The 28,000-nt window shown below is 60.0% G+C and overlaps 2 protein-coding genes and 1 long non-coding RNA gene across 4 annotated transcripts; 1 reads left to right on the top strand and 2 right to left on the bottom strand.

Moving 5' to 3' along the window:
* Nucleotides 1-115: 115 nt before the first annotated feature.
* PRPF8 (pre-mRNA processing factor 8) lies at nucleotides 116-16,349 on the bottom strand. Of its 2 annotated transcripts, none has more exons than XM_032215740.1 (43): nucleotides 16,205-16,349; nucleotides 14,960-15,074; nucleotides 14,669-14,837; nucleotides 13,775-13,939; nucleotides 13,449-13,667; nucleotides 12,870-13,082; nucleotides 12,465-12,590; nucleotides 12,146-12,251; nucleotides 11,605-11,795; nucleotides 11,357-11,476; nucleotides 11,041-11,230; nucleotides 10,685-10,804; nucleotides 10,378-10,512; nucleotides 10,090-10,219; nucleotides 9,191-9,387; nucleotides 8,900-9,106; nucleotides 8,644-8,807; nucleotides 8,239-8,365; nucleotides 7,935-8,127; nucleotides 7,519-7,706; nucleotides 7,198-7,436; nucleotides 6,658-6,804; nucleotides 6,359-6,569; nucleotides 6,162-6,278; nucleotides 5,819-6,066; nucleotides 5,554-5,733; nucleotides 5,046-5,181; nucleotides 4,770-4,939; nucleotides 4,546-4,675; nucleotides 4,260-4,406; nucleotides 3,989-4,149; nucleotides 3,669-3,860; nucleotides 3,296-3,533; nucleotides 3,081-3,209; nucleotides 2,875-2,988; nucleotides 2,583-2,756; nucleotides 2,262-2,455; nucleotides 1,863-2,102; nucleotides 1,617-1,758; nucleotides 1,213-1,353; nucleotides 901-1,040; nucleotides 612-814; nucleotides 116-398 (listed from the first exon to the last, which is right to left on the bottom strand). In XM_032215740.1, exons 2-43 carry the CDS (start codon nucleotides 15,057-15,059, stop codon nucleotides 244-246), a joined length of 7,008 nt encoding a protein of 2,335 aa, XP_032071631.1. In that variant the 5' UTR covers nucleotides 15,060-15,074; nucleotides 16,205-16,349; the 3' UTR covers nucleotides 116-243. The 2 variants fall into 2 exon arrangements, with proteins under 2 accessions (XP_032071631.1, XP_032071630.1); XM_032215739.1 differs by having other exon boundaries at nucleotides 16,209-16,349.
* Nucleotides 16,350-17,498: 1,149 nt separating this feature from the next.
* On the top strand, nucleotides 17,499-18,203 carry LOC116507548. Its single transcript, XR_004255223.1, has 2 exons — nucleotides 17,499-17,538; nucleotides 17,867-18,203. It is a non-coding gene; the product is annotated as an uncharacterized LOC116507548 (long non-coding RNA).
* Nucleotides 18,204-18,969: 766 nt separating this feature from the next.
* On the bottom strand, nucleotides 18,970-27,252 carry TLCD2 (TLC domain containing 2). Its single transcript, XM_032215760.1, has 4 exons — nucleotides 27,013-27,252; nucleotides 26,848-26,930; nucleotides 21,168-21,250; nucleotides 18,970-19,895 (listed from the first exon to the last, which is right to left on the bottom strand). Exons 1-4 carry the CDS (start codon nucleotides 27,183-27,185, stop codon nucleotides 19,539-19,541), a joined length of 696 nt encoding a protein of 231 aa, XP_032071651.1. The 5' UTR covers nucleotides 27,186-27,252; the 3' UTR covers nucleotides 18,970-19,538.
* Between the last annotated feature and the right edge of the window lie 748 nt (nucleotides 27,253-28,000).

The following is a 28,000-nucleotide window of genomic DNA, read 5'->3' as shown; positions in this document are numbered from 1 at the left end:
AGGATCGCCCCCAAGTCCTGCCAGCCTGGTTCCCTCCCCCCCTTCCTGCCCCCCCCCAACTGAGCGGAGCCTTTCGGGAGGGGCTGAGCAGCTGAGAGGCTCCACAAGAGACGCCTTTACAGCATACAAAATTTTATTAAACAACTGAAAGGTCAGGCGGACACTATACAGAAACAGAAACACGTTGTCTTCTTCTTCACACAAGCCCAACGGGGTGAGGGTGGGGGGAGGGCGGCTGCCAGTCTAGGAATAGAGATCCTCCCGGTCTGCCGAGTAGACCTCCCCCTCCTGCAGGAGGGCGAAGTTGAGGAAGTGGGAGGGACGATGGACCTCGTGGTAGAACTCCTTCGGGTTGGCCAGCTGCAGCTCGTACTTCATGTTGGGGTCATGCCGGACGCCTGCAAGGGAGGAGAGTCCAGCTCCAGACCCCAAAACGGCCAGGGACCCTCGCGGGGGGGGGGGGGAGTGCTGCAGAGGGGACAGCGGAAGCGGTGCCCTCCCCACTCCTCACGCCGCTTCTGCCATTCCGTGGCCCGCAGCAAGGGCAACGGGCTGGTTGTGACATGCGGGGCCCGTGGGGGCTCTGGACCCCCGGCGTCTCCCCCGCTCACCCATGAAGTTGTAGTTCCAGGAGCTCTGGGCCGGCACCATGAAGAAGCCCAGGAAGCGGTCGGAGAGCAGCATCTGCACCCGCTCATAGTGGGAGGGCAGGTATCCCTTGGGGTTGTTGCCCTTGTCCGTGTTCTGCCGGCCCCACTCGTAGCCACTGGGGGTCAGCTTGTAGGCGGTCAGGGTGCAGGAGCCCGGAGTGAAGCTGTGGGAGGAGGGGCCGGTCAGCGAAGGGGGCCCATCGGCTCCTCCCCCCAGGCGACGAGCGAGCGAGCGAGCGCCCAGACTGACCTGCAGGTGATGATGATGGTCTTCTCCCCGTCCCAGGAGGGGTTCTCGGCCATGACTTTGGCGTGGGTGGTCACATCTTGTGGGGAGAGCTGGGGGGACTCGTTGGGTTGGGTGTGAATCCACCCCAGAGGCTCCATTTCCTACGTTGGGGGCAGAAGCCGGGGACGGTGGTGGTGTCAAGCAGTGTTAACAGCAGAGAGGCCCCTCCCTCCCTCCCCGCAAGACAGCAGCACCCAACGGCCTCCTCTGGAGACACGAAAGACCCCCCAGGGACCCCACGCACACCTGGGGCACCCCAAAAAGATGGCTCACCTTCAGGTACTCATGCTGGGGCAGCTGGCCGGGGAGGTGGACGGTCTGATGGGTTCCCCACTGAGGCACCATCACAATACACCGGATCTCCTTCACCTGGGGGTTGTCTGGGGGACTCACCCCATAGAGGTATCCCGCAATCTGGGGGAACAGGGGCCGGGTCACCCAGGCACTGGCAGCCGAGGCCCTGGGCAAAGGGAGGCGGGCCCACGAGGGGCACTCGGCTGAAACTCCTGGGACGTGTGAGGGGGCAAAGATATCCGGGCGGGCGCTCTTGGTGGCCTCCTCAGAGAGGCAAAGCCCAGAGGCCTTACTGGCTCCCCCCTCCCTTCTCAAAACGTGATGCAGAAGCAGAGAGGAGGGAGACTCTGAGCCAAAAGGGGTCCCTGGGGGGGGGGGCACACCTGAGCTCGCAGGTCGGAGATGCAGATGAACTTCTTCAGGACGTTCTTGGGCAGGATGTAGGTGTAGCCGGTCTCTTTGATATCATCCGAGGAGACGTAGATGTGGTTGGTGCGCAAGTGCAGGTTGGCGGCAGAGATGGCCCTGGGGGAGGAAGCAAAGGGTGTGACCGCCTGGGCCAAGCGGCACCTGAGCAGGGAGCCGGCCCTCCCTCCCTCCCTCCCTCCCTCTGGGCTGCCGCCACGCACCTGACCCGCCACTCGGTCTTGGAGGAGAAGGTCTGGGTCTCGTAGTTGCTGGTGGTGGATGTGATGATCTCGTCGCCGTGTTTGTTGACCGTCCGCGTCTGGGTGGCCGTCAGCTGGCTCTGCTCCTTGGTCTGCTTCTCGATCTCTGCGATCTGCTGCCGCTGCTGGGAAGGCGCTGAGATCTCCATGCCGAGGATGATGTCCCGGATCTCGGACTGGGTCAAGGAAGCCACGTTCACACTGGCAAAGAGCGAGTGGGACAGGGCGGGTTGGCAGACGGAAGCCTCCAGAGCCCCTCCGCTGGGGCTTCAGGGCGCTGGCCAAGATCCCCCCCACCCCCACCCCCGGCCTCAACCTCGGCCCTCCTCCACACCAAGGGAGGCCAAGAGGGCCACCTACTTGTTCTTCTTGCCATAGTCGGCCAAGATCAGGTCCTTCAGCTGCACCTCCACTTTGATCCACTCCTCATCGGTCAAGGTGGGCCAGATGTGGTGAGGCTCGGTGATGGTGGTCTTGTCCGGCTTCAGGATGACTTTGGCCCGATCATTGTTCACGTGCAGCGCCCGCAGGATGAGGATCAGGCGGGAAAAGGCCTGGGAGGGAAGGCGAAGGGAATTGGCATCCCACGCGCACCTGGGGGAGGGGCGGGGGCCGCTTGGCGCCCGTCCAGGCGCAGCCGGCCCTTCGAGTGTGCCCGTGTGGGAACGGCAGGGGGCTCACCGTGTAGGAAGAGATGGTCTTCAGCCAGTCATCGTAAAGGTTGAAGAGGACCATCTGGGGTTCGGTCGCCTTCAAGATGAGGTCCCCAAACTTCTCCACCTTCAGGCAGGCCTGGAAGGGAAGCTGCAGCTCCGAGCCCTTGATCACAATGTTGGGGAAGTCCAGGAGGTGTACCTGTTGGGGGAGATGAGGGGTCCCACCGGTCATTGTCCAGAGCTCCAGGCTACGGCCACAGAGGGAGGAGGAGACGCCTCCCTCCCTCCCTCTCCTCTCCTGCCCCCGCTCGGCCTACCTCCAAGGGATCCAACATGCCCTTCCGGGTGACGATGATCTGCTTGGGCTGCTCCTCCACAGGCAGGGACCGGATCAGAGCCGCCACCTCTTCCGCCGTCTTCCACTTGGCCAGCTGGCAAGAAAGGGGGCAGCAGGGGCATGAGAAGGGGGTTCCCTCCCTCCCTCCCTCCTCCAAGCAGAGGCCCAGGGGGCCCATGACCTCACCTGGCCCAAACGCTTTTGCCCAGCCCAGACGGAAGTGTGGATGATCTTCAAGAAGAGCTGCCCGGTCCGAGGGTTGAAGATGAAGATGGCCCCGTTGATGGGCTTCGTGGTCAGGTTCCCCTCGAAGGTCTGGAAGGAGCGGCTGCTGATCAGGAGGTGCTCAGGCCCTCCCCTTCCCCCCGACTGCCAGGGAGGGGCAGCCCAGAGCCCCTCACCTTGTGGATGGTGACCCTGTAGACGTTGGTGTCGTCCACAAACCAGATGATCTGGTTGGAGAAGAGCTCCCCGTAGTTCTGCGAGGACAGGTAGGGCTCGGTGGGCTCCGAGGAGTAAAGCTGCAGCCCCTTGCGGATCCGCTCCCTCAGCACGTACAAGGCCGGGTTGGCCTTCATGATCTTGGCCATGGCCTGCTGGATCAGGGGCTTGCTCCCTGGGAACCAGTTCCCGTAGGCGCTGGGAGGAGGGCGGGGAAGAGCGTCAGTCCCTGAGGGCCAGAACTCTGCCCCCTCCCTACCCCCACCCGAGAGAGCCCTGCTTTCTGCGGCTGACCCACCACCCTGTGTGCCGGGTCCCTGCCCCCCTCCTCACCTGTGCAGGTTGTAGGCCAGGTCAATGGCAATGAGGACCCCGGTGGGGGAGGGGTAGATGCTCATGTTGTCCGTAGTGTAGTCCAGGAACTTTGCCCGGGCGTAACGCTCGATGTCATGTGAATCATAGTCTCCCCAACGCAGCTGGATGTCGATCCAGTACTTCTGGGTGGTGGTGCTGTCCATCACGTCCCTGAGCAGCAGCAGCAGCAGCGGAAGAGGAGGGGGAAGGGCAGGGGGCCGTCAGCATGGGAAAAGCAGGCGGGAGGGGGCGGCTGGGGAGGAGCCCCCATCTCCCACCTCCAACCCCAGGGGGCTTACTTGGAGTCTGCCAGCAGGGAGGGCCGGGAGACGTTCCACTTGTAGGAGGCGAAGAGGAGGATGTCCGCGCAGGAGGAGTTCATCTTGTAGGACTTCCTGGGGTGGATGGTCTCCTTCTGCACTGTCTCAATCTCCAAGGCGTCCAGCTCCTGGTCAAACACCTGGAATCGGCCGAGAGGGAGGAAGGGAGGTTGGGAGCGAGTGGGGAGGGGGCCCCAAACCCCCCTGGCTTGGAGGTTGCCTGTTAGGGGAGGAGCCGAAGGAGTCTCACCTGGCAGAGGTCCATGACGATGCTTTCGTGGATCTTCTGCCACAAGTGAGCCCGGAAGATCTGGATCAGGGAGATCTTCAGCGTGGGGATTTTGCCATGCATGAAGATGCCAGTCAGGTCCAGCTGCACCTGGAAGCCCACGTAGACCTGCCAGGGGGGAGGGCGAGAGGGGTGAGGCCTCATCGAGCCTTAGCACAGGGGCCCCCTTCACCACCCTCACCCCCAAAGCCCTGCCGGACCAATCCCCAAGGGTACCCCCGTGGCACCGGACGGCAGCGTGACTCACGTTGGCCCTGTTGATGGTGGGAGACCACCAGAGGGTGAACCTCCGGTTGGGGATCTGATTGAGACCCGAACGCTGGGCGTTGGTCAGCTTCTTCCACTTCATGGACTCCTCGAAGCCACTGGCTTTTTCCCTGGATGGGCGGGAGAGCAGGAGGCGTCACGCCAGGAGGTGCCCGCAGCCCCCCCCCCTGCTCCCCAAAGGCCCTGGCACGGAGGGATCCTCACCAGAAGAGCCCCTCCCAGGTGGGAAAGTAGGTGCCCTTAAAGAGCGTGTGCTCCAGGATGCCCTCCACCCCGCCCAGGGCCTGGATCATGTCCGTGCGGTAGTTGTTCAGGTTCCAGAGCTTCCCGTCGTGGCGCTGGTGGGTCCACCAGAAGGGGTTCTGCTTCAGCACCTGGAGGGAGGGAGGAGGGGGGAGAAGGGATCGTCGGGTTCGCCCACAGCACCCGCTACCAGGAGGAGGGCACGCTGGGGAGCATTGGGGGGGGGGGGAGGCAAACCTGGTACTGCTTGAAATCCGTCCTGACCCTCCAGCCCTTGTCGTAGGCCAGCGTGTGACGGTCCTTCTGGAAGAGGGTGTTGATGCGTGGGATGCCTCTGTCCCACGAGTCCTCCAGGTCCTCCAGGGTCAGGCGCCTGCCACAGGGAGAAGGGGCTGAATGCTTGCTGAGCCAAAGGCCGCCTCACCAGGGCCAGGGAGGACCCGGAGGCTGACATTCACACTGATACGCTAAGCCCGGTCCCTTTCAAACCTGGCCTAACTGGTTCTGGGCCAGGCACCATCTATGGAACCAGCCCGTTCGGTTTGCTTCTGGTTGCAGACCGATGAATCGGGGGGCTCTTTTAAAGGCAGCGTGCAAATCCTGCCTTAGCGTTGGGGTGGAGGCCAGAAGAGCCACTCCAGGGGATGATCCCCCAGTGGGAACTCGCCCTGCACCGGGCTTCTTCCTCCTCCTCCTCCTCCTGAGTCTGGCCGAGGGTCCGCTTTCCCCCCTCCCAGCAACCCACCTGTTCTGAGCAATGGCTTCCTGCCGCTTGAGGGCGTATTCGGCCCACACCCGCTGGGAGTCGATGAATTCACTCTCCCACGGCTGGATGTACCGGTACAGGTTGGGGATCAGCTGGTCCTCCTCGTGGCTCATTCCGGACCGGAAGTGAGTGATGCCCACGTCCGTCTGCTTGGACCACCTAAGGAGCAGACCCGACTTGCTCAACCCAGGGGGCGGAGGTCAACCGGCCCTCCCCAGGAGACAGCTCAACCGCCTCTCCGCACCTGAGGTCAGACTGAGGGATCAGGACGTGGCCCATGGAGAGCATGCCCAGCCCCCCAAGCTCCTTGGGGGTGTAGAAGACCACGGGCGGGAAGCGGCTGGGCATCTTGGAGTTCAGGCCAATCTTGATCCGAGTCTGGATCTTGTTCTCGCACTTCACCAGCAAGTCCAGCAGCTCCTGGGTGTTCACCACGGCCTCCCGGAAGTAGGTCATTAAGCCGATCAGGGCCGTGTTCCACTTATTCACGATCTGCCAGCGGGGGAGGAGGAGGGACGGGAGTTTAGGTGCTCCTCTTGCCGGTGCCGCCTCAGTGGAGACCCCCTCCCTCCTCCCGGCCCCCCTACCTTGGTGAAGGTGGTGGAGCCGGAGGCCATCAGGATCTGCCTGACCCGGTTGTGGAACCGCTGCATGGACTCATCGTCCACGCGCAAGAAGCACTGGGCGGTGCGTTCCTTGGTCACCTGCGAGAGCAGAGAGCGATGAGCTTGAGGGGGTGGCATTTTGTCAGCCCCCACCTGCCCCCCCCCCGGAAGACACCCACCTCATTCTGCAAGTTCCACACCCCGTCCTTGTGGGTGAACTCTTCGTAGCTCGTCCGGCACTTGGGCAGGATGCGACACTCGAAGCCGCACATGTTGAAAAGCAGGTTGGGGTTGTCCTTGCTGTACACAGACACAAAGCTGTTCTCCCACTGCACCGTGGTGACGGAGCGCGGCAGCCGGTTCTTGATGTCCCAGAAGACGGCACGGCCCCTGCCAGGGAGAAGCACCAGGTTTACGGGCTGCCCCTCCAGCCTCCGCCCCTCTGGGAGGGCAGCCCCTCTGCCGGCCACACACTCACAGGTTGACGTCATGCTTCATGAGGCGCATGCGAGCATCACGAGGCCAGCACTTCTTGTTGTTGTAGCCCACGATGTTCTCGTTGTTTGGATCCGGATGCTCGGTCAGGTAGCGCTGGATCAGGTCCCTGGCCTCATCCGCCGTGAACCTGCAGAACGGCAGCCCAGAGGCGTCAACCCTCTCTACGCGCTGTCCCTGGAGATGGGGTGGGGCCCAGGACAGGTGGACTGCCAGTGGTCTGCCTGCGAGACCCCCCAGGCTGACCAAATAGCCCAGCCCGGCCCTGGGACTACAAGCAGGCTGCTCCCAGCTTGCTGGACAGGCAAAGCAGCTGCTGAGAATCAAGGAGGACAGACGAGGATCACGACACCTCTTTGAGTCCATGATCCCTGGGCCCTGCCAGGACACAGCTCCCTCCCCTGAGGGCCCCACACACCCAACTGGTGGGAAAAGGGCAATGTCTTTGGGAGGGGGGGGGGCTCAAATCAGAGCAGCGCTGTCCCTGCCAGGCATGCCAAGTGCCCCCCTCCCCAATTGGCACCTGAAAAAGATGTGGATGCGGTCGATGTATCTGCAGAACAAGCGTATCGGGTGGGCCACCTCTGTGGCCAAGTCTTGGAAGCTGAGGAAGTCGTTGGGCATCTGCGGGGGGCCGGCCATCTCACTGGCGCGGTGCAGGCCGAGCACCAGCAGATCCATCACCAGCCCGTAGTACTGGACAATGAAGGAGGCGAACTGCAGGCCCCGGATGATCCCGTAGGAGTTGGTGTGGTTCATGTCCTGGGGAGGGGGAGGAGAAGAGGGTGAAGGGCGCCTCCGGGGTCACGCCTGCACCGGGAGCCCAGCTGCCAGCTCAGCCTACCTTGTAGTTGATGACCACGTTGTTCTTGGCTGTCATGTAGTCGGCGATGTTGTGGTCAACGATGAGACGCAGCAGCCTGTTAAGCAGCGTCAAGTCGATCTTCTCGTACATCTTCTCAAAGCGGGACTCCAGCATGACGTTGCACTCCCCTTCGCTGGTCTCCCACACGTCCTGCAGGTTGTTAATGCCTGGAAGCCGCCAAAAACACGTGGGAAGATTGCAAGGGAGGAAGGGCCCCCTTTGCACCCTGCACCAGTCGGGACCAGAGGCCTGGCTGGCCGGTCACATCCTTCTCCGCTGTCCTGGAAGAACGACAGATGCCCCCCCCTCCCCATCCTGCTCTTTCCTCCCTCCATCACTGCCTCTCAATTCAGGCCACCCGGTCTTCACTGGGGAGACCCTACGCCCAGACTCACCCTGGCACCACTTGTATACCAGCAGCGGAGGGGGCTCCGTGTCGGCTGGTTTGATCCACGGAGGGAAGAGGCGTCTCTTGTCTGCCTCGTACCACAGGTATTGGTCCAGGTAGGCGTCTGTGATCTTCTCCAGGGGCTCCACGTCATAGACAGGGACCAGGTGGCTGTAGAGGTCCATAAACTCGATGCCCACCTGACCAAGGAACACGCTGATCAGGGCAGCCGTGCGTCAGGCCCTCGTACGGCACAGCCACTGGTGCGAAAGGCTTGATCAAGGCTGCCCTCCCCTCCTGCCGAGGCTCACCTCCTTGAAGGCTCGCTGGGTCAGCAAATGTCGCTTGATGCGCGAAAGGGCCTCGTGAGGGTTGTCATAGGCCTGCTCGATCAGCCCCAGCTCCTCCCGCTGGGACTGGTTCAGACGAGACTTCACACTGGGGGAAGGAAGTGCGGTTTGGGAGGGCAGCTCAGACCCTTTCAGAGGGAGCTCCAGGAAGCAAGTCAGGTAAGCAAGGAGGCAGGTGAAGCCAGTGGGATCTCCACACAAAAGGAGGCACTCGCGGCCCAATAGGCTCAGCGTGGGAAAGAGTCGGGGCAAAAACAAGGAAGGCCTTTTCACCAAAGAGGGCTTGGGTGCTGCGCTGTGGGAGATGCTGAGCCCCTCCCCATTCCCCCCTCCCACCTTTAGCCAGCCCCCCCCCCCCCAGGGTACCTGTAAGCCTCCTTCAGCCTCTCCAGGGCCAGGATCAGGAGCTTCGTGTCGTGCTTGTAGGAGAGGGGAGGGAAAGGGATGGGGGAGAAGCGCCGGCTCTCCAGCCAGTGCACCGTGGTGGTGTAAACGGCCACAGCCTCCTCCGCGGTGATGTACGGCCCGTCCTGCAGACGAACCACAGCAGCAGGGTCAAAGCTTTGCCGCCTGCGGCAGGCCGGCCTGCCTCCCCCAGCGAGAGGCACAAGGGGCTGCCTACCTTCAGGTAGTTGTGCTGCCTCTCCTGCTCGGCCTTCAGGTAGAGGCGAGTCAGGCGGCCCAGGTTCTTCTTGCAGACCGTCTTGTCCACAGTGGCCCCGCGGCGGATGCGCTCCCGGTTGTAATGCGCTGTGTTGGTCCACCAGTCCGCTTTGGCCTTCACGTACCGCAAGATCATGTTCTCGATGGGAGTTGGCAGCCCCGGGACCTGCGGTGGGACAGGAGGGAAAGGAAAAGCTGGCCCACCTGAACGACCGGCCCCATTCAGAGGGAGGGAGGGAGGGGGACTCACCTTCCAAGGGATATTGGCCTTCCAGCACCGCCAGGCCTCACTCAGGTGCTGCAGGATGGTCCGGGCCTTGTTCTGCTTGATCCCCTCAGGCATCATGTCCAGGATGTCGTGCATCACTGCCGCCCGCAGCTCCAGGTCGAAGTGGGACTCCACCCGCTGCTTGGTGACAGTCTTGGCCACCCCCTTTGAATGGCGGCCTGGAAGGAAGGGTGAGAAAGAGACTCCCTGGATGGTCGCTCCCTGGACCTTCCAGGAGATCACTTGGCCTCCCCAGGATAACAGGGAAGCTCTCAGGTTGATTTGAAAGGACTTTGGTTTTTAGAGAAAAAGTGATCAACCACAGCACAGAAGCAGCAGGGGAAATGGGGGAGAATTGCAACAACTTGCCCAGCCGCGACAGAATCTGTTTTGGCCTGGAGCCGCAGAGGGTCCTGGGTGAAATTTATTCAGCCAGGATTGACACCCGGTTACCCTTGGCTGCTCTGATGGCTTCAAGCGTCACCAACTCTGCTACCCACCTGGGCCAGCAGTGAAGGGAGGGGAGAGGTCAAGCCCAGGGATCCCCACTAGGGAAGGCCAAATGATCTGGTCTTCTCTCTCCTGTTGCTGAGTGCCACAGTAACCACCAGGGCAGACCACCGCCTACCGTGGGGTGAAGCTCCTCAGTTATAAATCTCTCCACTAGAGGCGGGAGAGCCAGTGGACCAGGGGACCTAGTGCCCGGGAGCTTTTAGGATCCGGCTGGGGAGGAGGCCAAGTGGTTCCCGTGGCACTTCTGAGGGATGAATGAACCTTCAGGAAACCTTTCCAGGACCACAAACGGCCCAAAGCTACTGGAGGAGTTGCAAGCGGGACGTTTTGCTGCTCCAGGACTAAACCCGGCCAGAGGCTCTGCTTACCCTCAAACTGCCTGGCCAGGAGGTTCCCCAGCCACCGCTCCAGCAGGGGCGTAATCCCTCTCATGAAGAAGAGCCACACACGCCAGCCAGGAGCCCAGAAACCACAGCCGGGGCCTTTCCCCACCGGCCCCTGGACAAGGGAAGGAAACACTGAGTCGGCTTCACAGGGACAACCAGGCACCCGGGACCCTCCTCACAGCTGCCCGAAACGGGATGGGCCCCCCTGACTTCCCTCTCGTGGGCATGGCAGCCGAGGCTGAACCTCCCCAGCGGCTGAGCTGCACTCACGGTGTTGAAGCGGTAGTAAATGAGGTGCTTGAGGTCTTTGCACATCCGGATCTGCCTCATCAGCTTGTATTTGTACCGGTACATCCCAGTCAGCTGCCCCACGTGAGCGAAGATGTACTGGAGGCCGTCTGACAGCTGTGGGGAGAAGCAGCGGGGCTGAGAGGAGGCACCCGGCTAAGGGTTCAGGGTTTTTTTTTGGGGGGGGGTGTTCCTGGACATACGCTGGGCCAGGTGGGGGGGGGAGGGGCTTGCAGTGTGCCACAGGACCTCCCACGGTCCCGGTGTTCAACAGGATGGCGCCACCCACCTGGAAGGCATCCACGTTTCCCAGCCTGTACTGGACATGGCTGTCCACCACCAGCTTGGTCAGACGCAGCACCTCCCGGCACAGGTGGAAGGCATTGCCAAAACGAGACTTCTTCCTTTCCTACCGAGCGAGAGGAGAGACCCTGAGCAGCGCCTGGAGGGGGGTTGGGGGGGGACAGACGACTAGGGAGCCCCAAGGAAGAGGGCAGTCCAGCAGGGACAGTCCCAGCAGGCTCCTTTGCCCCCCTCCCTCCCTCCCGGGCGCAGTTTCCTGGAAGCAGCACGGGTGAGGGACGTGCAGGGCAGCCTGAGGGCCTCACCGCTCCCTGCTAGAGGGGAAGGGAAGGGGGGAGGCACCTTGGTGGTGAGGGTCTTGACGGGCTTCAGGTTGAAGTTGTAGTCCAGGTGGAGGTAGTTGAGGTTCTTGCGGTGGATCAGGAGGTTGAGCATGTTGTAGCCCTGGCGGCAGACCTGCAGCCCCACCTCCACCCAGTCCAGCTTGGTGGACTGGAAGAACTTGGTGGCCTTGAAGGAGCGGAAGAGGTACCTGGGGGCAGCAGACGAGCGGGGCGCTGGGCGGGCACGCTGGGCTCTCCCCTCTACCCGCCAGCCAGTCTGAGCTGCCACCTCCTCCCAAGGGGCGGGAGACCCCAAGAATGAGCCCCCCACTCACCTCTTCTTCTGGGCCTTGGGGGGCCTGTGCTTGAGCGCGTTGAGGACGTAGTACTTCAGGAGCTTCTGGTAAGAGACCCGCACCTTCACAGGCTGCCCGGCGGGGCAATGCTCCCGGTACCTGACAGCCGGGGAGGGGAAAGCGGCGAGTTCTCAGCCTGCCCAGAACCAGAGCCCCAGAGGAGAGCAGCCGTCAGGGGCGCCACCCAGGGGGAAAGGGGGCCAATTGGGCCACTTCAGCCGGCTTACCAGTTCTTGACCAGAGGGATGTCCAGGGCTCGCCGGGTGCGGCCAGAGCGCAGGTTGAAGGGTCGCGGTGCCCAGAGGAGGGCGATGCCGTTGGCCGTGTTGTCTGTGTAGAGAGGGGTCTCCTTGAGGAAGGGCTCCACAAACTCTGGCAGCTCAAACTCCTCGTCGTCATCAGGGAGCGGCTCCTGGCTCTGGGAGGATCAGAGGTGGTGTCACGGAGGCCCCGAGGGAGCCCCCCCCCTTGTCTAGGAAGGGGGCCGGGCGGAGAAGCCCAGGAACAAGATAACCCCCTCCCCCTTCAAAGGCTCCTCCGGACGGGGCAGAAGGTTCCCTGCAAGCCCCCTCCTCTCCCATTCTTCTTCTGGATTTTATCCCCTTATTTACACTCCTTATTCATTTGCTTTAGTCCCTCACCTGGGGGCGGGGGTGGTGGTTTCCCTGTATGTTTTCATTCCTGCTTGAAAGGCCCTCCAGGCTCCCTCCGGAGACGGAAGAGGGCAGAAACAGGAAGGGCAGGCTTTTGCACCCCCACCGGTCTCACCTTAACCGAATGTCTGTGTGAAATGGGGTTAATGAGGGGATCAAAATAGAAAGCTGGCAGGTCTGGATCCTCCGTTTTGATGAAGACCACGTTGGGGGTGTGATACCTGCAGAGGACGAGATGCTCTTAGCAAAAGGAGACCCTCCCCGCCCCCCAAGAGAGCTTCTCCAGGCGCTGCCAGCGCCTGAACTGGATTTAATGCCAACTGAACCTCCCGGCCAGCGTCCAGCCTGCCAATGGTCAGCCCAGCCCACCTCTCCGCTCCCTCCGCTCTTCCCACCGCCAGCCAACCTCAGCAGCTCCGCGCAGCCGATCTCACCAGGTGAGGTGGACGTGGTGGGGAAGGTTGTTGTAGAGGTAGGGGAAGGCGATCTTGTACTCGGTCCGGATCGGCTGCCGGATGATGATCTTGTTGATGTCATTAAATTCATTCCAGTCCTCGTCCCTTTGAAGCGGAAGATCTGCCTTGGGAGGGGGCCACTCAGAGAGGCCCCCAGGCAATGCCCCCCCCATCCTAGCCAGAGGTCAAGGGATCCTCCTCCCTCCCTCCCTCCCTCCCTCCCAACACACACTCTTGTGTGTGAACCCTTCAGGCTCTTTTCCCCAAACCAACCCACCAACTGACCATGCCCCGTTCTGACCATCACTCTGAGGCAACGCAGGGGGGTCCCACAAGCAAGCCCCGCCCACAGACTGCCCCCCAGGCAAAGTCTCTGCCACTCACTGCAGGTTGATGTCCCGAACCAGGGGCTCAAACTTGGGGCCCCCTGGAATGGCCATGTTGAGGGCCTTGGATGTGAAGAAGGCCTTCAGGTCGAAGAGGTAGAAGTAGTTGTCGTCCACCAGGTCTGTGAGGAGCTGGTTGGCCAGGCGGTAGAGGGTAGACATCATGGGGAGGGTGAACTGCCATCGCTGGTAGGTGGAGCCGTTGACGTACCTGCAGGCCCAGAAGAGATAGAGGTCACGGGGGGGGGGGGTGAGGGGCACTTTAGCAACTGCCCCTCCCACAAAGCCTCCGTTCTGCCTGGGAGAACCTGGGGGAGCCCCTGGGGGGAGGGGCTATTTCCACAGCTCTCCTGGACCTTCCACGAGGTCAGAGCATGAACTGCAGAGACAGAAGGAAGCAGGAGGCGCCCGGGGCCCTTTCGATGTCCCAGCAAAGGACATCCTACTCTGGGTTCAAGCACCCCCCCCCCACCCTGAATCTGGGACCTGGAACCCCATCGGTTCTCCGGCTGGGGATGGGGATACTTGGCACTATTTATTATTCCTCCCCCGGAAGGGAATGAGTAGGGGTACGCACTTGCGGCTGTCCTTCAGGGGCTGGTGGTCGTAGAACCAGTCCAAGACGGGAGCGTCTTCCTCCGGGTCCAGCTCCAGCTGGATGGCCTCCAGGGGCTCCACGTCCAGGATGTTGTCCGCGTAGTCAAGGGGGGGCTCTTCATCGTCAAAGGGCGGGAAGCGCATTCGCTTGAAATGCCGCCGGTCCCTCTTCTCCCGCCTCATCATGATCCACATGGACCTTGGGACGCATCCGAGGCCAGGAATCAGCCACGGCGCCAGGCCGATCGCAGCCAACCTGCCTGCCCCTCCCCCACCCGCAAGTACCAGACTGGGAGGCTCCCTTACCCCCACTGGGCGATGTACACCGGCTCAATCACCCACGGGATCTCGTTCACGAAGGAAATGGCCCCGGTGATATGGTAGAGGACAGGCACGTCCCGGATCTGCTCCCAGGGCATCGGCATGTTCTCCAGGAGCTTCAGAACTGCGTGGGGCATGTACTTCAGGGCCCTGGGAGGGAGGGGGGAAAGGGGGAAAAGCACGTGGTATCCACTGCTGGATTCCGGTTGGCCAGCACAGCCTGTGCAGCAATGCAGGGGAGGACTGGCAGGAAAAGTCTGCTCAGCTATTCGCCCAAATCTGCAGGAATCTCACTGCATTCCAAGGTTCTGCTATTCTAGCCTAGAATAATAGAGCACATTCCTAGCGTCTCTGCGGCTTCCGCTTCTTGTCCGACCTCCATCGTGAGGCCCCGCCTGCAGAGGGGAAGGCAAAGTACCGCCGGCCCTTGCAGCAGGAGATTCCCGGGAGCCCGGGCGCCAAGGGAATCCTTGGGATTCTCATATGTGCGCCCTGTTGAGACTCTGCCCAGGGGGCCACCCGCCAGCCCCCTCAGGCTCCACACCCTGAGGAGAAGCTGAAGCGGTGTGACCAGCTCACCCTCTCCTCTTCCTCTTCTAGGGCTCAGCTCCTTTTAAGAGACTTAGCAAAACGTCCAAGACAGGAAACGCAGGGATTCAATCCATGGGGCTCAAACTGCTGCGAGCTGAACCACAGCACTCGACCCCTGACCACCCACAGCATCTACTGGGCAGCGCCAAGCATCCCCTTCCCACAACGCTCTTCGCCCAAAGATCTCCTCAATGAAAACACCTGCGCTGGAGATTCGTACGGCTCAGCCAAGCCTCCCGCCTGGCTCTTTCTCGGCGCAATTGCCCAACGTCCCGGCCCAAGTCTCACCCCAAATAGACCCGCTTGTCATGACGGAATTTCCTGTTGGTCATGTCTCCGTGATCACGGATGATCTTCCTCACGTGCTCAGGCGGCATGTCCTCCTTCTGGGCATCCACAAAGCCAAATTTCCTCTTCTCGGCATAGCGCTTTGCCTGCAGCTGCTGCCATTTTCGGGCTGAAGAGAGAGAGGACCCCACCCCTCCAGCATGAAAGCCTCTTCACTCAGCCCCTGGTATTCCCCCCACCCAACCGCCGGCATGGGGGCAGTGGGGACGAAGCCTCGTGCCGTGACCGTACCTTTTTCCTGCAATTTCTCCTCCGACATGTAGTCGGGCAACGGAGTCAAGGGGGTGGGCATTGGGGGGCATGGGCCCCGGAAAGGGAAGACTCCTGCCATGGTGAGCAACGCAACCTGGGAAGAGAGCAGAGACAATCTCTGACGGAGGGCCAGGCACAGGGAACTCCGGGAGAAGCAGAAGCAGCACAAGCCAGTCAGGCAGAACCGCAGAGAAGACACAGCGGCAACAGGGCCTTGGGGGCTTCGTCCAGAAAATGTCTGTAGGGGGATAAATGAGATTCTGCAAAAGCGCAGAACCACCGCGAGGACCAGAGAGGACCAGTCACCCCGCAGTCCCAACGGAGGGTCCCCTTCAGAGAAGGCAGGCAGTGGCTCCTTCACAGCTGCCCCAGCTCAGAGCTCCAGGCGGCTCCCACCAAGGGATCTCCTCAGAAGCACCGGGGTGGATTTCCACCAAGGGCTGCATGGGGGACAAAGGATCATCAACATGGAAACTTCCAGGAGGGCAGCTACCAGGCCCAAAGGCAAGTGGCCCTGGGGCAGGGAGAATTCGCTGCAGGCTCTTGGCCTGCTTTCCCTCCCTCCCTCCCTGCGGAGGAAGGACTCCAAAAGGGCTCCCAGGGGCATCTCCAGGCAGCCTGAGGGCGGCTGGGCCGCATCGGTGGCTTGGCGGGGGCGACCAAAGAAGCAGCGGCCTCCTTGCCAGGAGAAGAGGGGGGGGGCGTTGGGGGGGGGGGTTCTGGCCCAGCCCACCCGCCGGCTCCCCCAGACAGTCCCCCCCCCCCAGTCTCCTCCGGCTGCCGCCCACCGAGGCCCGAAAGCCGCCTGGCGAGGCGGGTCTTGGGCTCCACGGGAAGCCGAGGTCGGGGCGGCGGGACGCAGAGCAGCTCCGGAATCAGCTGCGGCACGGAGGGGCCCCAGAGGGAGGAGGGGGAGGGGCTGCTCCCGGGGGCCCCGCAGGCCGCCCCTCCCCCGCAGGCACGCCGGGAACCGCCATCCCGTCTGGGGGGGGGGGAGGAGACGCCTCCTATCCATGCGGTGGGGGGGGGCGGGAAGGGCCACTGGCCGAGGGAGGGCGGGGGGGGGGCGACCGTCGGGGCCCCGCGCAGAGCAGGCGGAGAGACCGGCCGGGAGGCCCTTCCAGCTTTCATGGCGCGCGCGCGAGCGCACACACAAAACACACCGGCCGAACCGGGGGAGGGGGGCGGAAGGCGGGGCCCGGGGAGGGAAGGGGAGCCCCGTACTTGCCTTCCCCTAGCGAGGGCTCCGCGCCCGGCAGCCCCGACGGCTACGACCAGGAACTCCCTTCGCTCCTCCGCGCTAAACTCCGGTAATGGCAGCGGCGAGGACCGCTTTGCACGCTCCCCGCCAAGAGTGCGCAGGCGCAGGCCTCCGGAACCGGATGTGAAGGCGGGTCCATGACTGCCTCTGACCAATCAGCGCCGGCTCCGATGGACGGTTTTTCTCCGCCCCGGAAACGATCGGAGATCTTCCGGTGTCCGGCGGGGAGGCCCATGGATCCGTTAGGCCCCTTTCGGCGCGGACTCCTCGGGCCCGGAGCCCCACGAGCGGCGATGGAGCAGCGGAGCCCCCGCGAGGCCCTGGGAGCCACAGGATCTCGTGAAAAGCAGGCCAGGCCCAGTCGGCCTCCGCTCCGTCTTTGGCGAAGGGACCAAATTAGGGGCCCAGCCGAATAGGGGACGTTGCGAGCTTAAGACTTCGCGCAAAGTGGGCCGCCACCTGCGTCTTGGCCAGGAAGAGGAAGGCGGGGCGGGCATCGTCAACCTGCCTGAGAAACCGCCCTCAACGACGAGTCCCTCGGGGGGCCTCTGCGTGCCTACAGGGAGGGAGGGAGGGAAGCCCTTTGGGCCCCCAGGAGGCTCCGTCTTAGGCCCAGGACTCTTCAGCGTCTTCTCACACACATGAGGGGTCAGAAGGGGAACTTACCAAATTTGCGGAACGAAAATAAGCTGGCAGCAGTTGCTAACGCCCAGAAGATAGGCTCAAGATCCAGATGGAGCTTTGACAGACCTGAACACTGGGTCCTACCCAACAAAATGAATTTTAATGTGGAGACAAGCAAAGTTTTATATTTAGGCAGGAAAAATCAAGGGTGCAAGTACCGATTAGGCAAGACCTGGCTCAAAAACAGTCACTGCGAGAGGGACCTTGGTCTCCTAGTGGACAATCGCTTAAACGTGAGCCAGCTGTGTGCGGCAGCTGCCAAAAAGACATAACAGTCCTGGGTTGCATAAACGGAGGCATAGAATCAAGATCACGCAAAGTATTAGTGCCACTTTATAAAGCCTTAGTAAGGCCACGCCTCGAATCCTGCATGCAGTTTGGCCACATTACAAAAAATGTGGTGTCTCAAATGTTGAGACTGGAAAAAGTTCAGAGAAAAGCAAGTAAGATGATCAAAACACATGAAGAACCATTGCAGGATTTGGGTTTGTCCAGAACAGAAGAATTAGGGGTGACATGATAGCAGTATTCCAAAATTTGAAGGGCTGCCACAAAGAAGAGGGGGTCAAATTATTCTCCAAAGCACCAGAAGGCAGGAGAAGAAACAAGGAGGGTAAGAACAATTAACCAGGGGAACCCCTCGCTTTCAGAAGTAGGTGCTTCATCACTGGAGGTTTTTAAGAGGAGACTGGACAGCAGTTCGTCTTAAATAGTATAGGTCCTCCTGCTTGAGCAGGTGGTCCTGGAGAAGACCTCCAAGATATTCTAGGTTCTGTTCTATATTCTATTCATTCTAATTCTAATTACTTTTTTTATTAAATTTGTATTTTTATTACACAGACAACACATACACACACAATAGAACAAAAACAAAAAAAGCAGCATCACATAGCGCTAATTCTAATTTCTTTTAACTCCTATTCTCCGCCTCTTGCTGCCAGTTGGCTGGATCTGCATACTGCCCAGGGATAGCACGGCAGCTGGCTCAGCGCGTTTATTGACCCAGACAAATGCTGAAGGCTCAGGAAGCGCCGTTATTGAGGCTGAAATGCTCTATGCTTTGCTATCCCTTCAGCCCTCCTGAACGCATTGCCTGGCACCTCTCTGCGATGGGGACCTTTTCCACCCCATCCCCCGCCAGAGACACCGGACCCAAAGAGGCTGAGATGGAGGCCCTTCCCATCCGTTGGACAGAGAACCATCAACGGTTTCTTCATAAAATGTATCTGGACATGGTTGCAGAAGGCAATTCCAATAAAGGAGAATATTTGTAGCTCAGTTGTTGAACTCTGCAATTCTTGGTGCCGTTAAGTTCACGTGTCGCTTGCAGACATAACATCGTCCGCGTGAATGGATGTGTGGCCTGGTCGCTGTGCATATACAGTAGCTGGCCCTGCCAGTCTTGGAGGAGGTCTGGTTTTTCCCTGGCAGAACATACTTCTACCACCTCTCCTTTGGGCATCCCCACATCTGTCCGTACGGGTGGTGCAAACTCCGTATGTTCCCACCCTGGGCAGCCGCTTTGACTTCAAACTCCTTGCTTTTAGTATCAAAGATTTCCCCTCCTCCAACTCCAGAGGCTCTGTCGGCCTGACAAGCGGGGCCAAAAAATTAGCATTCACTAAAGTTTCTTTATTCTTGTGTGCACACGCATCATCTAACATCTTGTTACACAAAGAAAAAAAATCGGATAGCTGCTTTGTAATCCTAGGTTTAGAGATAATTACTGGGCACTTAGTGGGTGAAAGGCACTGGCAGTTGGCATCAGGGTGGCAGTTCCAGGGACGGGCCTGGGAATCCAGCCTTTGGGGAAGCCGGAAGGGACAGAGGCTGACAGCCTTGGACGCTGCCTTCCTCGGCTCAAAGGGAAGGAAGGGCTGCAGGGCCTGCTTGTAACTCTTGGGGGGGGGGGAAGAGAGGAGGAATGGCTGTTGACAGGGAAGCTTCCAGCAAAACCCCCGAGGCTCTGATCTGTCCTTGCTCTTTTTCCATTCCCAAGCCCCCCCCCCCCCCCCGGTCTGTCCCGGTCCCTTTTGTACCAGCACTAGTGACATTGACCTACAGAACGTTAGCAATTAAAACCCCGAACGGAAGGGTAGAAGCTCCCAGGGAGGCTCCTGACGAAATGCTATTCTCCAGGGAGTCCACCATGGGCATCAGGGAGGGGGGGACGGTGAGACGGTCTCTCTGCCACACCCTTCCACGGCCTGGCAGCATCTCGGGTATTGCCATGGGGCAGGGGTGGAAGGGAAGGGGCGAGGCGGAGAGCACCTGTTCCCAGGAGACTCGCCTTCTTCAGGGAACCAGGTACCAGAAGTAAAGGCCAGAACACAGATGCACAGGGCAAAGTCATTTCAATAAGCCCCTTCCCTCATGGAAGGCAAAGCGGAACCCACCTGGCTGTGTCGTCATCGCTCCCAGCCTTCCCGCCAAGCAGCACAACGACACTGTTCCACAGGGCTCTCCGGGAAGGCTGGCCCTGCTCCCATCTGCATCGCTCGGCAGCAAAGGGGCTCCCGAGACGCTGGGGGGAACCCTCCTCTCCCCCTGCCCGCTTGGGCCCTCTGCCTTGTTCGGCTGGCTCTCCTTCCCCTGGTGCTTGGTGGCGAGCCGTTACTTCTTGCGAGATGGGAGGAAGTCGCAGCGTAGCAGGCGGTAGAAGAGGACAATGTTGATGGACAGCATGATGGCCATGCCCACCGTGCCCATGACGTAGGGGACTGCCGGGACCTTCTCCCGGTTAAGGGCCAGCCAGCGGCTCATCCAGGCCAAGATCAGGATTCGGAACACCAGGTAGGTGCCAAGGTTGACGAGGCTGGCGAGGCGGAAGAAGGGAGTGTTGGCCAAGCCGGCCATCCTCAGGATCGTCCGCAGGTGCAGGAAGACAGAGTTGATCTCCACCAGCAGAGCCACCATCGCAAAGCCCACAAAGCGACGAGCCAGGAAAGCAAAGCCAAAGCAAACAATCACCTGGAAGACAGCAAGGCCCAGCTGGCTCTTCCCCCGGGAGCGTCCGGCCCTGGAGCCCCCTGGCGGAAGCGGCAAGAATCCGGCTGCTGCCACAGATGGGAACCTTCTGGCCCTGAAAGCAGTTGGGCAGCTCCCACTGTCACCACCTGCTCCCCAGCTGTTCCTACGGGGCAGATCACAGCCTGACCCGCCTCCTGATCCATGGACCAGGCCAGCCCCCAGGCGTCTGTTCTGCCCCCACAAGCCTCAGAAAGGGGGCCCTGTGGCAGAGGGCAGCCCTGCCCCCCCTCCCACCCTCAGCCAGAGTTTTAAAAGTTAGTTCTAAGCCTTAACAGCCTCTCAAACAGCAGCCCCCACCTCCTCTTCAGCCATGCCCCCCCCCCCGTCAGCTCTCTCTGGCTGATGGAAAGCACCTACAGGTTCCCCTCTGCATTCCCACCTCTCGGCCCCCAGCTACTTACAGGAGCGGGCAGGGAAGCCCCTCCATTGGTGGGAGCCAATTCACAGCACCTGAGTTGCTGAGGACTGAGCTCTCCTTGAACAGCTTCTGCAGAACAAGCCCGTTTCCCCTCCCCCTGCCACCCTGCAAGATGTGCTTAAGGAGGATTGTAAGGAGTTGAGCTGTTTAAGTTGGAAGCCAGGCTGGGCCTCTGCTGAATTTAATTCTGACGTGGGCCACCCAGAGTTCCCCACTGAAGCTGGGGGTTCAAAAGCACACCCCTTCCTGCAGGAGTTCCACGAAGGCACCCTCTGCACAGGCTCAGAGACCCTCCTGCCCCCTTCGTGCCCCCTGCCCTGCATTGAGGCCGAGGGCTGGCACCCCAACTGACACGAACTATGGCAGAATGAAGGGGATCCCTCCCTCCTTGCTATGGCCCGGCCAGCCTGGTGAGATGGCCAGTGGGCAGCAGGTGGGCACAGTTGCAGCGGTCATTGGGGCTGAAACAGGTTGGACCCCCGTGGCCTCGGCAAGGGCCCGGCAGCAAACAGCAAAGGGCCTCTTGCCCTTCTGGCTAGCAGACCAAGTCAGGGCCAGGCGGTGTTGGAGGCCCCTGCAGGGACATCCTTGCTACGGCCATCCTGAGTCCCACGCTCCTTCTTCGGCCAAGAGGACAAAACTCCCCAGGAGGAGCCCAGCCCAAGCCCGACGAGGCCTCTCTGCCAGCTCTCCCGGCCACAGGCGTCCTGCACCCTCGGAGCTTGGCTGCTCCTCCCAACTCACCCCTTGCCCGGAACAGTCACGTCTTCTTAACATGAGAGACAGTAACTCACCACAAAGTGATGGAAGAGCAGCTCCCAACATTTCTGAAGCTTCTGGTTACATACCATGTCCAAGAAGTCCTGCACAAAATACCCTGTGAGGGAAGAAGAGACGTCCCATCAGCAAGCAGCCGGTTCTCTCTGCCGCAGACTCACAACTCCTGGCTCAGAACCTGGTTCTCCTTCCGGGGTTACTCCACACCTGCTTTCCAGACCAGCTGGGTGACCAGGAAGGCCAAGCAGAATCAGGCCAACCCCAGAATCGGGGGTGGGGAAAGCGGAGGAGCCGGGCCCTCTTTGTTCCTGGTTCATCTCTAGGGCTGGATGCTGGGATGAAGTCCAGATTGGCTCTTCCCCCCTCCCCCTCCCCCCCCCCCCGCCCACTGTCTGCCAAATCTCTCAGGCAGCATAATCAGAAGGGGAGGCTGTCCAAGTGGCTTTGTCTCCTCTGGCCCAGAAAGTGGACTCCCAGCTATGGTCTCCCTTCATCCCGCTCTTTTGCCATGAAGTTGCTGCTTTAAATCTTCTGTTGAAGATTCAAAAGCTGTGAGATGTCTTTAAACTTTATGCTTTCGCTTTACTTTAAAAGACCCTTGTTTTTACTCCAATTTAAATGGAACAAACCCATGAGAATTGTAACTTCTTAGGGTGCTCAGGCAGGCTGTAGGCTTTGCACACTGTGCTTAACTAAGTTGACTAAAGAGCTTGTGGGTGTCTTCACACGCCATGCCAACCTTTCACCAAATCATCCCAATGTGAGTTAGAGGGAGCGTGAAGATCATGTTGTCCAACCCTCTGCAAGGCAGGGGAAGGATGAAAGTGACCATGAGATTCAGCTGCCCAGGCTGCTCTTAAAAACTTCCCAAGGTAGCAAATTCAGATTTTCAGCAGACAAATCTTCCATATGTTTTTCCTCAGATTTCAGCAAGATCTAGGACACTGCAACCTCCTACACCTCACCATCTATAACCATGGATGGGAGATCCTGACCCTCTTCTCTACGGGACCCTTCTATGTCCCCAAATGCAGCTATCCAGTTTCTCCTTTCTGGGGCCTAAATCGAACACCGAATCAAGCTCTTGGAAAGGGCGCTGGAGGCCTTCCCTTCCCAAGCCCCGGCCCAGAGCAAGCGAACGGCAGCCTGGTCGTTGCCTGAGAACAATTCCAGGAGGCCAGCTGGTCTTTGCTTCAGAGCACTCGAAGTCAGGAGATTCCTGCTGGTTTCAAGGCTGGATCTCTGTAAAGCTTCAGCCCATTGGCTCTCAGCCTTCCCTTGGAGACTGTGCAGAGTAAAAGCAGGGGATCTTCCCCTTGTGGCATTCAAGTGGGCTCTGTTGCGTCTCCATTCTCCCTGAGCATAAAAACAGCCGGCTATTTCCTTCTCCATGGGATTTAGCCGCCCATTCACTCCGTCCGTTGCCCAGCGCCCTTCTTGTAGCATTTGGGCAACTGCAGCCACAGAGCACCAGGACAGTTGTATCTCTCCCCATGTTCTCCTTCCGTGTTCCTCTGTTGGGGCAACCAAAGATTGCATTGGCTCCTTTGGCAGCTTCAGCAGACTGCCAGCTCATGCTTCATCGTGCCCCCCCCCCTCCGGAACACCCGGATCCTTCTGCTTGTTCCACAAGGCCAGCCCCAGCAGCTGCTCCTCACAGGGCGGGTCCCGCGGGGACCTTCTCTGAGCCAGCTTCAACCCATCTGGATCCTTCTCGGAATGAAGGTCCAAAGTCACACACGTGTCCTGGGTTGAAATGCCCAGCTGAAGACATTACTAACGGTGAGAGCAATCGACTGATGGAACAGCTTCCCTCCAGAACTGTGGGTACTACAACAACACTGTAGGTTTTAAAGAAGACATTTGACAGCCACTTGTCTTAAATTGCATAGAGTCCCCCGCTGGCTGGACTGGAAGAACTCCGAGGTCCCTTCCAGCGGGTTATTCTTCTATGTTCTAAGGAAAACGGATGGGCCTGCCTTAAGGCCACCCCTTCCCTTTTAAGGAAGGCAGGCGACTTAGCACAAGATGACAGGCACCCGGACCAAGAGGGGGAGATGCCAGAGGCACCTGGAGGGTGGCATTACAAGTCTTGGATGCAGAATACAAAAAGTGGCAGGGAAAGCAGAGAAGGGAGAGGCGCGATGGAGCCTGGACGATGCTGCGCTCTGTGCTGGAGGGGGCTGACAGGTAAGAGAGGAGACGGGAGCTGCCGGAGGGGACTTCCCGGGAAGGGGAGCAGAAGGGAGCCTGCAACTTTTCTGGAGCCAGCGGCTAGGTTGGCAGGAGAGGCTGAGAGCAGAGACGAAAAGCAGTGGAGACGGTTGGTCTAGAGTGGCTCCCGCAGGTTCTGAGTGTGAGGACAACATCTGGACCCTGGGAAGGAGCCCATGGAGGGTGAATCAGCAGCTGACAAGCAAAGAGGTTGCCGGAGAAGAAAGTGGAAAAAGAGCCCAGTCCACCCAAAGGAAACCTAGGCCACGAGAAGAGCCTCCGGGGGGGGGGGGGGAAGAGCCCTTGCAAGGACTCACCTTTGCTCAGCCGGGAGAGGGGTGGGGGGAGTCGAAGGCCCTCCAGTGAGAAGTGCACCCACAGTAGGCAAGGAGTATCTTCCAAGTGCTTTGGAAACCTCGGGGAAGGTCCCCGCGGGGAAGGCCAAGGGAGGCATACAGCACTTTGAGCTGCGATAAAACAGCCGCCCCACGGCTGGCCCTCACTGACTCGTCCCAGGAAGCTGGGCTGCTGGAGAAGAGGTCCTAGGGCCAGCAGAAGGAGAAGCCCCCTTCTCACACCCGGACAGGCTCAGCATAGAAAAGAGAGGTGAACACAGATGGGTGGAAACGAGGTTTTCTGGAAAAGGCCAGTATTGGAGAGAGGCCATCCCAGGCTGGTTAGAGCAAGCCGTTGCTCCACAGAGGTTCAAGAGCAGCTGGCACAGGGAAGCCGGGCACATGGGCAGCGGGAGAGTGTTTGGGAGACCCCCGGACAGGTGTGATTGGCAGGAATGACAATGGAGGGAGGAAAAGGTCCTGCCTGGAGAGCAGATGGGTAGGTTCCTGTGGTGCCAGGTCCTTTCCAGATCTCTGGATAAAGCTACCTAAGGCAGCCTTTCTCCATCTTGGCTACTTTAAGTTATTTAAAAACTGTTAAGGCAGCATATAAATAAAGCAATGGTGCGAATCCCAAGGGCATGCAGACATCAATCTCTGTGCACAGCAGCCCCTCCCTCCTGAGGCTGGAGCCCCCAGGTCAGGATGGCCACCACACAGGAGACCTTGAATCGAATCCCATCAGAGAAGGAGCAACAACCCTAGGCACATAACTGGCCTACACCTAGCCCTCATTCTATATGGATTCAAACCAGTGGTGGGATTCCATTTTTTTTTACTACTGGTTCTGTGGGCGTGGCTTGGTGGGCGTGGCTTGGTGGGCGTGGCAGAGGAAGTTTACTGCAAAATCCCCATTCCCTCCCCACCCCACTCACCTGCTTTCCTGCTCCCTTCTTCTGTTCAGAAGCCGGGGCAGGGCCAGCCTATTTGCCAGTTCTCTGAACTACTCAAAATTCCCACTACTGGTTCTCCAGAACCTGTCAGAACTGGTTGACTACCACTCGGATTCAAACCAGAACTGAAGGAGTGATGGACTGAACTCTAGGCTCCGCTGACCTGGGGAAGCAAACCCTATTTTGTGCATTGTGAAATAAATAATAGCCTAAGGAGGCCTTTAATTCTTGTGGAATTTTAAAACCAGCACGTTGAATTCAGGAAAAGAAGCCCCTGAAATGCATTTCCAGCCTTTTCTAAAATAGTTTGTTTAGGCATTTGAAATAATTCCTCCAAGGGTGGGGGGAGAAGGACAGATGGACGGACGGACGGACGGACGGGGGAACTTTTTAAAACCCTAGCAGCCTTAGAGCGATTAACTTAATCCTAACCCCAGACTTAATCCTATAGGGATTCAAATTCCTTTTGTAACAGTTAACATGCAAATGTTAACCTGAAAATAGACACAGAAGTTTGCATTAACACAAATACACATTGGTGTGTTTGTAAACATTTTGAAGCATCACCTTAATAAAGTTTTATTCCTAATAAAGTAATAAAAAGTTTTAACTTGGGGGGGAAAAAAGTTTTATTCCACCTGGCTCCAGCAAAAGCCAGGAAAATTTAACTAGGAACCAAATACGCACAACCAGCCCCCAACAGTGAGGCTTGTTACCTGCACACTGACCACTAGAAAGGTCCATTAGGAGGTGTTCATTTTATCTGCTTAAAGGACCCTTAATGGTGTGGTCATTGAAGAGCATGGGCTGCCCCTAATTCTGTCAATTTGTCCAAGGAAAGGGACGTGTGGGAAAGACTGCAGGGAAAACTTTCAAAGAGGAAAAGTATTTTAAGCTTCGCCCCCATGTAGGGATATCCAGCCTGAAAGGGAAAAGGGGCTCTAAGCAGACCTCCAGGAATGAATTGCCTCTGCTTGAACTGCTGGAAACTCTTCAGCTGACCTCTCCCCCCTCCCAGCACCCTTGAGCGAACCTCTGGCTCAGCTCAGATGATTGGTGTGGTTGTGTGTGTGTGTGTACAGTGAAGTGCAAGGGGCTCTCAGTGCAACTCTTCCCATATTGGTCAGTTGTCCTTTCAAGCAGGGCCTTCAGGCTCTCCCAGAACAGCAACAAGTGGGGACCAGCGGAGGCTGAGCTAACAGTTGGGACTCCCTAGGAATCCCCGTCCCCATGCTGAGGGATCAGTGTGCAACGCCAGAGACAGGTAGACGTAAGTCACCACTCTGACTATCCATCCCCACTCACCCCATTGCCCAGACCCAGACCCAGCCCCAGCCTCCAACGGGGAAGAGCAGTTGGTGATTTAGCCCCAGCACCCCCCTGCCAAGAGCCAAGGTGGCGCAGTGGTTAAATGCAGCACTGCAGGCTACTGCTAGATCAGCAGGTCAGCGGTTCAAATCTCACCGGCTCAGGGTTGACTCAGCCTTCCATCCTTCCGAGGTGGGTGAAATGAGGACCCGGATTGTTGTTGGGGGCAATATGCTGACTCTCTGTAAACCGCTTAGAGAGGCCTGGAAGGCCTATGAAGCGGTATATAAGTCCACTGCTATTGCTATTGCTATTGCCTGCTGTTCTGGAGGAGGTGGGGGGGGATGTCTTTCCCCATCGCACCCCTCCCGATGTTGTCTAGAGTTCCTGGGAACCGCAATCCAGCCCACTTGGAGGAGTAAACTTTACAGAATGGACCTTTCTGTTACTCCTTTGTTGCAGTTAAGGGGGGGGGGTGTTGGGGCAGACCAAGTTGTAAGCTTCCCTCAAGAGGAAGGGGCAGTCTCAGGCAGCCACGGAGCAGGAAAATGGAGCGATTGTGTGCCCCCGCGGTCACATGCAAGGAAGGGAACAGCGAGGGGCTCGCCTGGCACCAGTGCCCTCCTCCGCCAGATGCCAGCACAGAAGCGTGGAGGAGGCTGCACTCCAGGGCCGGCAACGTGCAGCTGGGCTGCCCCCCCCTCCAGCGGGAGAAAAGAGGGGTGCGGCTGGCGACAGAGTTGGGGGCGCTTCTGTGCTTCAGCTCTATCCCTGAGCCGCAGGAGCCTCTTCAAGCACCCCGAAGCTTTCCTTTCTTACCTCCGCCCTGCCCTGCTCTTCGCGGGGGCGGCTGGTCGGGGAAAGGTCTGGGCGAGAGAGGCACTTACCGATGGAGATGCCCAGCAAGCAGTGCGCGGAGGGCGAGAATTGGTCGATGAGATCCTCGCCCATCGGGGGGTAGAAGTAGAACCTGCGGCGGAGAAAGCGGAGTTCTGTGAGTGCTCGCCCGGCGCGGCTCCACCTGCCCACCCCGACCGCGACCCCCCACCCACCCGAGGAGGGCCCAGGAGCTGCTCAGCAGGCTGTGGGCAAGCGACGTCCAAATATTGCGCCACTTCCAGCGGAGGGGCTGCGCCCGAGAGGGTGGCGGCACCAGGCGCTCCACGACGGTGTTGAGCAGCCGAAAGGCGCCCACCGAGCCCCCCAGCAGCAGCACTAAATCCATGGCGGGGCTGCCGGAGCCCCGAGCCCGCCGGCCCCGCCACTCGCCGTCGCCCGGAGCGGAGCGCAGCAAGCCCGAGGGCAGCGGGGAGCCAAGAGCGCGGAGGGCCGGGGGGGAAAGGGGCAACCGCGGAGCGGGAGGAGCCGCGGGGTGTGACGGCGGACAAACCGTCCCCCGGCGGCGCCCGCCATTGGCTCCGCGGCCGCCCCGTCTCCATGGCGACGCACCCCCTCCCCTCGGACAGAGAGCCACGGCCCGGCACTGGTGCCCCGGGAGCTTTGCCCGCAGCGCCCCCGAGCAGCTTCAGCAGCCGCAAACCCCCGAAGCCGACGGCGGCGCGTTGGACCTCCGCGGCGGGTTGCGAAAGCCCGACCCGGCCTTGGGGAGCGCCCCGCCGCTCGGCAACCCTCGTGGCTTCTGCAGGGTGGGCAGTGCCGGGCCTGCGAGCTGGGCGGGCAGCCTTGGGAGCGCGGAGACTCGGAGCAGGGGACGGGACGGGCCTGAGCCGCGGGGACCTCCTCTGCTTCAAGCGCAACTTTCGGCGTTCCAGGAGGGAGAAGTGTTTTGCGCTGCCGGGAATCTGCCTGGTTAGCGGGGGCTCAACCGACAAGGTTGACCGGGTCTGCAGGCGGCCACTCACCCCAAAGCGAGCGGGCGCTGTGGCATCCCGAAGCCCCCGGGAACCCGCTGGCCAGCCCGCTGAAGTCAGCCGTGCCGCCGGCTGCCCACGACCGCCGAGCCCTGAGCGCCGTCCCAGTCCGCCCGACTCCGGTCCGCGGCCGCCCGACGCCTTTCGGCTGCCGCTTGGAGGAGTCAGG

The sequence above is a fragment of the Thamnophis elegans genome, chromosome 4 (genome assembly GCF_009769535.1).
Source record: "Thamnophis elegans isolate rThaEle1 chromosome 4, rThaEle1.pri, whole genome shotgun sequence".
Classification (NCBI taxonomy): domain Eukaryota; kingdom Metazoa; phylum Chordata; class Lepidosauria; order Squamata; family Colubridae; genus Thamnophis; species Thamnophis elegans.
Note: the sequence above shows the minus strand (reverse complement) of the source record. Positions and strands in the feature narration are given on the sequence as shown.

Bases quoted from the DNA above. Each gene is read 5' to 3' on its own strand.
- PRPF8 (XM_032215740.1), bottom strand. From the start codon at position 15,059: ATGGCAGGAGTCTTCCCTTTCCGGGGCCCATGCCCCCCAATGCCCACC. The intron at 7,707-7,934 runs GTGAGTCTGGGC...GGCGGCTTCCAG, and splicing joins GGTATACAAGTGGTGCCAGG to GCATTAACAACCTGCAGGAC. The intron at 3,861-3,988 runs GTAAGCCCCCTG...GCTGCTGCTCAG, and splicing joins TCCCTGCTGGCAGACTCCAA to GGACGTGATGGACAGCACCA.
- TLCD2 (XM_032215760.1), bottom strand. From the start codon at position 27,185: ATGGATTTAGTGCTGCTGCTGGGGGGCTCGGTGGGCGCCTTTCGGCTG. The intron at 26,931-27,012 runs GTGGGTGGGGGG...TCTCCGCCGCAG, and splicing joins AGCTCCTGGGCCCTCCTCGG to GTTCTACTTCTACCCCCCGA. The intron at 21,251-26,847 runs GTAAGTGCCTCT...CTTCCCTCACAG, and splicing joins CTTGCTGGGCATCTCCATCG to GGTATTTTGTGCAGGACTTC.